At 28.9% G+C, this 11,929-nt stretch overlaps 2 protein-coding genes across 4 annotated transcripts; one reads left to right on the top strand and one right to left on the bottom strand.

Moving 5' to 3' along the window:
- The first annotated feature begins 1,214 nt into the window (after window positions 1–1,214).
- On the top strand, window positions 1,215–5,627 carry LOC130935026 (uncharacterized). Of its 3 annotated transcripts, none has more exons than XM_057864565.1 (5): window positions 1,215–1,674; window positions 2,409–2,514; window positions 3,796–3,939; window positions 4,434–4,737; window positions 4,871–5,057. In XM_057864565.1, the coding sequence occupies exons 1-4, from the start codon at window positions 1,403–1,405 to the stop codon at window positions 4,707–4,709; spliced, it is 798 nt and encodes a 265-aa protein (XP_057720548.1). In that variant the 5' UTR covers window positions 1,215–1,402; the 3' UTR covers window positions 4,710–4,737; window positions 4,871–5,057. The 3 variants fall into 3 exon arrangements, with proteins under 3 accessions (XP_057720548.1, XP_057720550.1, XP_057720551.1); XM_057864567.1 differs by having other exon boundaries at window positions 4,881–4,901; XM_057864568.1 differs by lacking the exon at window positions 4,871–5,057 and adding an exon at window positions 5,412–5,627 and having other exon boundaries at window positions 1,216–1,674.
- On the bottom strand, window positions 5,107–11,012 carry LOC130935025 (probable protein phosphatase 2C 72). The gene is made up of 5 exons (XM_057864564.1): window positions 10,808–11,012; window positions 9,826–10,164; window positions 6,646–6,760; window positions 5,764–5,990; window positions 5,107–5,570 (listed from the first exon to the last, which is right to left on the bottom strand). The coding sequence occupies exons 2-5, from the start codon at window positions 10,153–10,155 to the stop codon at window positions 5,367–5,369; spliced, it is 876 nt and encodes a 291-aa protein (XP_057720547.1). The 5' UTR covers window positions 10,156–10,164; window positions 10,808–11,012; the 3' UTR covers window positions 5,107–5,366.
- Between the last annotated feature and the right edge of the window lie 917 nt (window positions 11,013–11,929).

The raw sequence follows: 11,929 nt of genomic DNA, 5'->3' as shown, positions 1-11,929 counted from the left end.
TCATGATTATTGTGGTGCAGATATTTCCGTGTAAGTTGGAAAAGAATGATAGAGAATGTTTCGTGGCTTTTGATGAAAATGATGTTTGTAGTAAGAGATTGAATTTCAAAGCTGCAACCAATGCCAATCAACCACATCAAAAGTTTGCAATGTATAAATCTACCTAACGTCCCTTTGGAAGATGCATTCTTTTGTGGCTAAATTTTTATATGCTGGGGACTATAGTGTAAAATACATAAATATTGAAGAATTTGGTATTTTATATAAATGTGAGAACGATTTATAAATATACAATGGCTAAAGGCAAATTATAAAAAAAAATGAAGTTTAAAAAACACAATTTGGAAAGACCAAATTGTAAATAACATTTTTAAAATTTAAAAAACACAATTCGAGAAAGCCAAATTACACCAAAGTGCAAGAGAAGATTTCACTCTTGTAGTGTTATTTCTCTGTGATTTACTAAAGCTTAGTTTAGTAAAATTTATAAATTTTAAAAATATCTTATAAAAATTATTTTTAAAGTTAAATTTTTTAAAATTTGTAATATATATATTTAGTAAATTAAATTAAAAATATTTTTAATAAACATAAATAACAATAAATATATTTAATAAAATAATTTTTAAAATTTAAAAATATTATAATAGATATTAGATATTTTTAAATTTAAAATTTAAAAATATTATAATAATTTTTAAAATTTAAATATTAATTAATTATATGAGATTATATTAGATTTTTTAATTCTGATAAACATAAATTAACTTTAAAATATTTTTTAAAATGCTTTCAAAATTACTTCAATTTTTTTAAAACTGTAAAAATAAGCACATAAACTTTTTTATTTACCAAACACAAAATAAAACCAAACTAAACCTAATATAATGGCTATATCTTAATTAATTTCCGTTAATTTGTTTCAAAAGGAAACTCATCTTTTTTTCTTCAAAAAGATGTTTAGATATTTGAAATATCTAAATTTTTTATTATTTAATAGTTGTATTTTAAAAAACGAGTGTCTAATTTATTTTTAAGATATTATTATTCTATTTTTATTTTATTTTATCTTTTTTACCCGAAAAAAAATCATGTTAAGGTACATAAAAGTTAACCACCAACAATGAAATTTAATACAAATATTTTGTATCACCGTCCACTATATATATATAAAAGCTTTATATTCTAATTTTTTTTACTGAGTTTGAATTTTCTAAAATTAAAAAGATATTAGATATGTAAAATTGCTAATGTAAAAAGAGTTAACTCAAAATTTTAGGAGGAAAGCAAATTCTTCAAATAAAGCGAAAACCCCGTAAAAATTGTGAATGGGTTTTAGGGTTTAGGGATTTTTCATTTTTGTTCTGAGATTCGAATCTGTGTTTTCTAGGGTTTCGTTGATATGGAGGGCGGGGATAACATTTTGGATGATATATTGGAAGATGATAACTTGAATGATGACGATGATGATGTTGAGATGGTTGATATTGAAGAAGGAGAGTTGGTGGAGAGTGTTGCGGCACAGAATGGTGTTGGAGGAGGAGATGCTGATGAAGCCATGAAGAAATCCAGCGATGAGAACAAGAGCAACCTGCGTAGAGCTAAGAAGAAGAAGACGAAGAATAAGAAGCGAAAGAGGCAGGGTTTTGGAGCTGCTGGATTCAACATTGACAGGTCAACCTCTCTTTCTAATTTCAAAGGATATTTTTCCTGTTTGTTGCAAATTTATGATGATGATGATCTTTTTTACTTTGTGGCCAATTCTATTGACTTGTATAGATTCATTTAGTGGTGAAATATGGTTACTAAATTGCTTCATGTATAATTTTCAGTGTTAGTAGTAGAGCACCTAAACCCTTAAGATTATACGTTTAGGGTATAGCTGAGTCAATGAACCTAAAAGTCCCAAATTTTGTGCTGACTGTTGCATGAACATGGCTATTAATGGGCTAAAATATATACTTTGCGGCGGATCATGCCGCAACCGTCATGTGATTAACTACAAGCATTTGGGAGTGGTCAAGAAAGACTCCACTCTGCTATGGCTGCTACTGCCAACCTTGGTTCCATGGGTGCCAGAGGCATACCTAATCAAATTGAATCAATTCCATGTTTCAGTGATTTGCAAACACAATGCATCTGATGTACAAGTAAACTCGTTTACCTCTTTTAACTGGTAAACTAATTTTGATTTTAACTGATTAAGTGTTTAAGGGTCTTGAATTTGTTTCCTCTTGTTCGTGTGATCATGAATGAAAGCATTGTTTACTGGTCACTGTTTTTCCCCCCTTATCAAGTGACCAACATTTTCATAATTTCTGTTTGTCCCATGCAACAAGATTTTGGCACCCATTTCATTTATATTAATACATGAGTAATATCTAACCATTGTGCTCCTCCCTTTTCAGGTTTGTGATAGATACATGTCGGCATCTGAAAGAGAAGAAGTCATACATGGTATATACAGCCATAGGTTGCCTTGGTGTCATTGCACTAACTGAGCTTGTCAAAGAGGTATTGGAATCCTATTGTGTATTGCGATGTTGATTTCGTCTTGAATGTTTACTTAATTTATTAGTTGGTCTATGTTGTCTATACTATTTCCTATTAAATACCTTGGCCACTTGGAACAAAATTGAAGTACTGCCAGACATTATGTACTAAAATTGCTAAGAATCCATTCCTCTTCAGTGTTCATTTTCCTTTATCAGAGGATTGCTTGGGTATATTCTTTTAACAATATTCTGGTATTCATATGTGCTGAGTAACCCGATTTATCCTACCTATGCTTTTTTCTTTTTGGATAAAACCCATTCATCTTATTTTACTTCCCAATATGGGTCTGTGAAGTGTGCTCTGCTAATAGTTGTTAGAATTAGTTTCATTTCATTATAGCCATTTGACTGCCTCCTGATGCTTTCACCGATCTCAACCTTAGTTCTAACCTCACAAACATTTTTGGGTTTTCCATGGATGGATAAGTTGTCTATTTTCCTGATCCTAGCTTGTCACAATTTTATTCTTCATTGTCCTGTGCATTTTCCTTCTCCAAAGTCCAAATTAAATTGTTTTGTGATTAATATTTTTCCTTTCTGAAATGTGGGTATGGCTTTGTTTGGGAGAAGATGTGATGTACTTGCTAAGAAAAGGTTAGAGTTTTGATTCTACCTTTATAGGACCATACAACCATTCATAATTTCTGATGCGTACAATTTTGTCCCTAACCTTGCAGATTTTAATTACAGAAGCTAGTTTGCTCGTTCCCATTCTCTGCTTGAGCTTTGATGTTCCTGGCTGATGAACTTCTTCATTAGTTAAATATTGTGAAGGTTGATTTCTTTTTTTTTTTTTTAACTCTTCATTCTGCTCTCCTAAATGGAGCAACTTGCAATGGAAGATCTGAGCAAAAATTGGATCTCTCTAAATTTACATCAGATTTGTGTAGATTGTTGAGGGTTATAGCAGTTCATTTAACTTATAGTAGGATCTCTGCTTAACAATGGTGAATGGTGTACACATTCAACTTATATTTACTGAATTATTATTATAAATTAAGAGAATTAACGAACTTTTGATGGTACAAAGTAAAATTTTAGTTGGTTGAAACGTGCTAGGCATCATCATCTTGACAGCATTTATTTAAAGTGCCTATACCCCTAAGTGTATAAGAGTAGTACCGAGATTGTATTTGATATGTAGATTATTTGTTGGAAAAGCCATTGGCTTTTATGTTCTTCTGTAATATATCATAGTTGATATGTCATAAACTTGTATAATGAAGTTTGGAAGTTGTAGGTGGATGCAATACAAGCTTGTGGAGGCCAGGAGACTGCTGACGGTAAGCGCCTACGGACTGGAGGTGGTGTATTATGGGGAATAATTAAACATCGAGAACCGCAGGCCTACAAAGAGATCATGAAAAAAGCAAGTGAGTTTGAGGTGTGTGATCAATCTATACGCTTCTTTCCCTCCACATTTTTTGTTTTCTGTTTGCAATGATAGTTGGGGAGGTAGTGTTTGACATATCTATTGTTATCATTGGGGTAAATTTAATTGACCTTCCCTGATTTGCGTGATATCTGCACTAACTTGCCTAGTGTTACATTTACAAGTGAAGTGAGTGTCATATTTTATAAAATACATGGATATTGGGTGTAATACCATTCCTTCACAGATTAGTGTGTCTTTTCCAAATCTTAATCTCAAGGGAGGTTAGTGTAGTTTACCTTTATTTTTTTTCTAAGAAAAAATTGAATTCTTCATTTGTTAATGGATAGTTTTGGCATCCCTTTCCCCTCAAGTAAAATATATTGAACCTTGTGTTTTAAACAAGTGTTTTGGATAATTTAACTTGTAATCAAGGTTCTTCACACCATTATTTCTTAGGAGTTAGTTTCTGTTGTCACTGCTCATTCTTGTTTATGATAATGCAGAAACAATTCAGGCAGCCAAATCTGAAGAAGCAACACCCCTTGCAAAAGAAAGAGGAATCTTCTGAAGGGACGGCCATTACAGTTGCCGGCGAACATCAGGGCAATGCATCTGACAATAACTTGCTGGCATCATCCGAAATGAAAGATCAACTTGAACCACCATGTTCCGAGGAGAAAGAGAAAGACAAACGTATTCCAGTTCATGAAAGATTAAGGATACCAGTTTCCTATGATGATGAATTGCTTGGACTGAATGCAGATAATGATGCAGCTTGAGCCTGAACCACTTTATTCCGTGACTTAGGTTTTCTTATCTTTAATTATTTTATAATTGAATTTATGTGGCAGTTTCCCTCCCTTTTTTCTTACATTATAGGTACTAAATTTTCTTTTATTATCTTAAACTAAAGTTTTATTTATTTTTTCATTCTTGAAAGGGGTGCACAGATAAAGCAATTACTACGGATCATCAACTTTTCATTATCAATTGAACCTCCTCACTTTCATATATATCATATATATATATATATATATATATATATATATATATATATATATATATATATATATATATTATTTGAGCATATAAAAGTAAGTTTTATTAAACAATTAATGTCATTCAAGACAAAAAATTGGGGTGTTATAGTTGAAGGCACACCAAAATTATATAGTGGTGAACTGAATATTGAGACTTGAGAGAGTACAATGGTTTGGATGTTACAAAACAGTTTTCCTCACATGAATATATTGAAAGAAAAAAGAAAAACGAAGATGGCTATAAGGAAAATCTAGCCTAGTAATTTAAAAATTTCTTACCCCCACTTTTGTTGTTTGCTTTGGACATTTTCAACAAACATCACTGCTATGATTTTACAGAGGATGATGATATTATCTAGAAAATGAGTAGGTAGAGGTGCACTGATTAATGAAACTTTACACTTTCCACATTCCTGAGTTTCGTTTGTTTTCGCTTTTTAGGAAGAGGCAAACAACAGTGCAGTCATCAATCTTGGAAAAAGGGTACTTCCTTCTCCATGCAGCATTGGCTGCTTCCACCACTTTCTTTGCTGCTTCCTCTTCACTCTTTGTGGTCCACACTATTGATGCAACCTCCATGTTGCTTAGTACATCCCACACCTATAATCCAGCAAAAGCAAGGGTAAAAAATAATAAGAAAAGTTGACTATTTCAAACACATTATTTGAATGTTACTAAATTTTGACAAATAGTTATGGTTATGTCACCTCGCTATTCTTTCTTTGAAAGAAAAAAAAAAGTTATTTGGTGAACATATTTTGTATCCAATCAAATGGCATTTAGTAACACTTACACCATCACTTGCAAGAACAAGGAATTGGTCAGATGATGTTAGAGGGTAATATGAAACATCAGGGATGGCAATGACACCATGTTCTTTGAGCAAGAAATCTCCAAAAGAACGAGACATGGCAAGTCCCGGTGAGTTCTCATAGTTTGGTATCCACACTCTTTGGATATGTGGTTCTTCCTTTAATGCATATACACAACCATTGCACCTCCTTATTCTTTCTGCTTCACCTTCATTCCAATGAAAAAGTTACACATTAATTAATTGTTTCTCCATCAAAAGAATTAGTAAATTTCGTATTATATATAATTTATTTAAAAAACGTTTTTTATACTTTTTTTTTTACCAAAGATAGGAGACTCGAACCCGCAACCTCTTAGATGAGTATGAGGAGACTATGTCATTTGAGTTATTTAAAAAACATTTTTTATACTTTCTTTTTCATTATGGTGTATAGTAGGAAATAATAATATCAAATATATCAAATTGAAAGTATTACACATTGTTATTTTTTATATTTTATTAACGTAATGTTGTAAACCATAGCAATGAAAATTAATAATATTTAATGTAAAATTAGATATTAATAATACGAATAAAATTATTTATGTTTTCATATTTAAACAAACTGATAGTTTAAATTGTTAACTTATAATACTTTTATTTTGATTAGATTTTTAATATTAGATACAATTATATATAATGTAACAATGGAAAAATATCATCCTATAGTTAAATATCTTATATATTATAATATCAAATATTCCATAATATTAAAATTTTATTTAGCCCTATTCTATCAAGATCTTATATAATGTAACAAGATCTTTTTCCTATTCTGAAAGAATGTGAAAAAGAAAAGGGAAAATATGCAAAAATTCTTACTAGGTAATCCAGGCTTCAAATCTGTGGTCAATTGAATGGCCATGAGTTCATCATCACAGATTGTCCCCAACACTGCCCTTGAGTCACCCAAATTAGCTATGATAAGACCTTCGCCCTGGTTATTAATTGGTACAGGATTCGGTGGTCCAAATTAGTGGTCCAAATAGAAAACATGTTTTTAGAATTTTTTTTATCAATTGCTACATTGTTCTTGAATTAATTTTAATTACAAATCAACCCCATATATTTTATTTAATTATAAAAATAGTTTTTTATTTTATAAATTATTATTTTATCAATTATCTATTATATTTATTAACAATCAAATACAAAAATAACAACCAATTATATCCTCCATTTATCCTAATAATTCCAATTGATTAAAAAATTAACTTTGATCTCGTTATGTTCATCCATGGCTTCCAATTAAAAAATTAACTCAATCGATTGGTTTACACTATATCACAAAACAATCATTGAAAGTTGTAAGGTAGAATAGTAAAAAGCTTATACCAATCGATTGTTTATACTTTCCAATCGAATGAATGCCTCAAAACAATCGATTGTTGTTGTTACTCAATCGATTGAATTCACGAAAACAACATGGATTTGCCAAATACAATCGATTGGAAAGTGATGACATTGAAGTTTTAGCCAAATTCAATCGATTGGTAATGTAATCCAATAGATTGGAAGGTGATGAAGTTGAATGTTTTGCCAATTTCAATCGATTGGTAATGGTATATAAAATTAATTTATAGATTGGTAATTTATAAAATTAATTTTGCCGATCAATAGTACCTTTTGCTTTTATTCAATTAAGGCAGAGTAAAAAATACAAAAAGTATATGATATTGATAAGGTAGCAGCGTATCAAGTAGTAAGTATGCTTAATTTATTTATTTGTGTTATGCACAAATTTAGTTTCGTTAAAATATTAGTAACCAGTGCTCTAATTTTTGTAAATATGTTTTGGGATAAGTGTTTGCAATTAGTTAAATGTTAGAATATATTGAGTAAATTCTTTTAATATATTTAGAGTTAATATAAAATTGAGGGTAAAAAACCCATTTAAGCCGAGGAGAGAAGTTTATTACACAAGAATCTGATACAAGAATTCACCAAAGCACACTTTAATGTAATTCGAAACAATTTTATTCGAATTACATTCCTTAATAATTCGAATCAATACAGCTCCAATTATTCCAAACCATTGCATACAAGTAATTCGAATCAACTTAGAACGAATTATAAAAGCATAATTCGAATTGTATCAATTCGAATTAGTAGGAACACATGAGTAGGAGGAAGTTCGAATCAAATTGATTCGAATTACTCACATTTTGAATCAAATGGTAATTCGAATTACACATTGTACAATAAGATACTAGAAAAAATACTATATAATATAAAAAAATATACTAAAAGAAGTATAAAACAAGATTATAGTAAATTAATTTTAGTATAAAATTATTAAATATAAATTAATTTTAACTCCTATTAGTACATTGAATTAAAAATAACATATAAAAATGTACTTGTATTTATTAAATTTTAATAACATATAAAAATTTAATGACTTTTTAAATATTTTTTTATAATAGGAGTACATTTTTATATACTTTAAATACTTTATATAAAAATGTACTTGTATTTATCATACAAAAATAAAGTGTTGTGCCAATATAATAACATTATAATATTTTAAATCAATTTTTTTTAGGATTTTAGATTAAAAGTAGCACATGAAAAAGCATTATTAGTATTTTAAAGTTAACTTAATTAAAAAAGATAGAACTGTATTTTTTAGGATTTTATGTACATAATTAGGCTAATTTTTTTTAATATTGATCAAATATGTGTGTTACACTATGTTATTTGGTTTCAGGTAAGTTTTACTCTACTATAATTTTTTTTTTACTTTTCAGAATACACAAATCTAAAAATTTTATAAATTAATTTTAAAAAAAATATCATTGACGTTTTATAAATTTTATGTACCATTACCAATCAATTGAAATTGGCAAAACATTCAACTTCATCACCTTCCAATCGATTGGATTACATTACCAATCGATTGAATTTGGCTAAAACTTCAATGTCATCACTTTCCAATCGATTGTATTTGGCAAATCCACGTTGTTTTCGTGAATTCAATCGATTGAGTAACAACAACAATCGATTGTTTTGAGGCATTCATTCGATTGGAAAGTATAAACAATCGATTGGTATAAGCTTTTTACCATTCTACCTTACAACTTTCAATCGATTGTTTTGTGATATAGTGTAAACCAATCGATTGAGTTATCATTCAATCGATTGTTTTGAAAAACCAATCGATTGAATTTCAAGGAAACACGATTTGAAAGCCATGGACGAAATTAAAGTTAATTTTTTAATTAATTGGAATTATTAGGATGAATAGAGGATATAATTGGTTGTTATTTTTGTATTTGATTGTTAATAAATATAATAGATAATTGATAAAATAATAATTTATAAAAAAAATTATTTTTATAATTAAATAAAATATATGGGGTTGATTTGTAATTAAAATTAGTTCAAAGACTACATAGCAATTGATAAAAAAACTCTAAAAACATGTTTTCTACTTGGACCACTAAGTGGTCCAAAGGTTCTTGGACCACCAAATCCTGTGCCTTATTAATTATTGCTATTGTTATTATGTTTTCATGTCAAACAGTTTGATTTTAATTCATTGTTTGAGATTTATGCGGACATCTAATTATATTCACGAGTTTAAATGATCTTTTAAGTAATAATTCTAAAAATTAATTATGAAACAATACACGATTTGTTATTTGTATGATAGTGTATAGAAATTAATTTTTTAATGTATGAAATTCATGTATTTAAATTATTATTTAAATAATGAATTAAAAAATAGTTATTTCTACTATGTGAAAAAGTATTATTGAAGGTGAAGACTCAGATGCAGATATTTTTATATGAAATTAATAATTGAGAATCATTAGATGATTATTTAGTTAAACTTGTAAAATTATCTAACGATTTTTAAATATCAACTTCACATAAAGATAACAGTGGATTTTCACCATTATTAAATGTCTATGTAGAAGTTTTTTTCATTGAAACTAAATCTCAAAAAAAAAAAGGATTTTAAATATAATAATTTGATGTGTAAAGTTTTACTTTTACCTGTTTTACGACAAGAATAGCAGTTGTTCCACTGCAAGAACAATCTAGATTCTCTTGCAACTTGATCTCCTTGTCCATGACCTTGAAAGCACTTGTAACTGCTTCTTTCCATATCTGAAAATTCTTTGGATCCTTATGATTATCACCTTTCACTGTGTCAACATGGTTGTTCAGGGTGTTGGAATCAACATTTTCTATGTTATTAATCCTTTCAAAGGCATTCTTTTGGGCAAGTATGAGTGAAGATAAGTTTCTGTTAACCATGTTGCTCACCATGCGTCCATTCCTTCCATGCCCGTCAAAAACACCACAAAATATTCCATCTTCCATTCCATAACCCTAATAATAACATGGACAAATGGGGAACTTCCAATAATTTTCTATGAGTTTACATGGATTGGAAAATGACAAATTCTATTTTCTATTTATAATAGGGAATTTAATTTTGATGTACTATCAGTGCAAAGTAGTTTTACACTAGCATCTAATTATGTAACGCCACAGTAAAAAATACATATATTTTATATTGACCGTGTGAATGGTCATCTAAAAGAACGGATGTAATTATACGACTATAAAAAACGTTTTATACTATCTGTACATCAAAATTAAACTCTTATAATAAAACCCCAAAGAGTTTATTTTAATCTATTAATTTAATTAATTGATTTGCACATATAGTATAAAAAGTTTTACACTATTATTCGATGCGATGTTTCTGTTTGAAATGCTTTTAAAATAATAGGTAGTGATTAATGAACTTATATACTTTTATTAATATAATCATATATAATTGAATAATCATATATTTTTTTCTATAATGAATCGTGCTTATAAACTAAAACTTTATATTTGTTTGTAAAGTTTAAAAAAAAATTTCCAACTGAAAAATGTCTTCTAAAACCAAGCAAATCCTTAATTACTAAAAAATGGCCATGAAATTTAATTGAAGGTTGTCATATGATCAACAAACAAAACAAACCTGGTAAATAGAAGCAGCATCTTGGTTGGGTCCTTAGGTCCCTTGTTTAGAGTAAGCAGAACAAAATTCTTGATTACCACTTACAACCTTGTTTGCTTCAAATGTTATTACACTCTCATCATAAACTTCTTTAGGGGCCCCATGAATCTCAGAAGATGCCATGGATATACAGATACCCATTTCTTCTTTGTTGTTATGCAATTATTTTGGCAGAGTGAGACAAAGTCCTAATTAAGTAAGTCCAAATATATATAGTAAGAAATCATTTTCCATAATAATAATAATAATAATAATTTAATATATGGTGGAGCATGTGTTAACTAGTGGCTGAATGCTTAGAGTTAGGTTTTAATTAATTAAGTCCAATAATTGATATGTATTTTAATGGTTAGTTATTTAATTAGGTTGTCCCAATACCTGCTTTAAGGGTCATGTTAGTGTGTATAATTATAATTATAAATTGGTGGAAACTTAAGTGCAGTCGATTTCACGTGAAGTTGATACTTGAGAGCCGTTAGATAATTTGGCTAATTTGACTAAATTTTTATCTAACGGCTTTCAAATATCAACTTCACGTGAAGTCAACTTCACCTGAATTTTCACTTTATAAATTATTATCAACCATGCCTCAACAGGTTATGACTTTCTATTAAATAATAACCGTTGTGCAAATCAAAAACTGTTATATTATATTACTAACTTAATTATTCATTCATGATAACATTGAATTTAGTAAGGCTTCACTTCATTATTGCTGGATCCTATTCCTAGCTTCGTTTTTGTAGAGATTCCAACTTCCAAGTTGAAGGAAACAGAAAGATCCTATAAATAATTAATATCTTAGTCAAATGGCACTATATGTAAATGCTTGATCGGTGATTGAATTTCCTTAACAAATCCTACCCCACCACAAGAGAAAAAAAAGTAAAAAATAATTTAGATACAGTCATTAGCATTGACAAACACGATTTAGTTAAACAAGCCTATTAGGACGCTAACAAAGAACCAATTAACTTCAACTAATAACCAATTATTGGATAATCGCTAAACAAGCCTATGTACTTTTAAGTTTTTGAAATTATCTTTTTATTTCTTCTCATTTCTATCTCTTTCTTATTTTCA

The sequence above is a fragment of the Arachis stenosperma genome, chromosome 6, assembly GCF_014773155.1.
Source record: "Arachis stenosperma cultivar V10309 chromosome 6, arast.V10309.gnm1.PFL2, whole genome shotgun sequence".
In the NCBI taxonomy this organism is placed as follows: Eukaryota; Viridiplantae; Streptophyta; class Magnoliopsida; order Fabales; family Fabaceae; genus Arachis; species Arachis stenosperma.
This window is presented reverse-complemented; position numbering and strand designations above follow the sequence as displayed.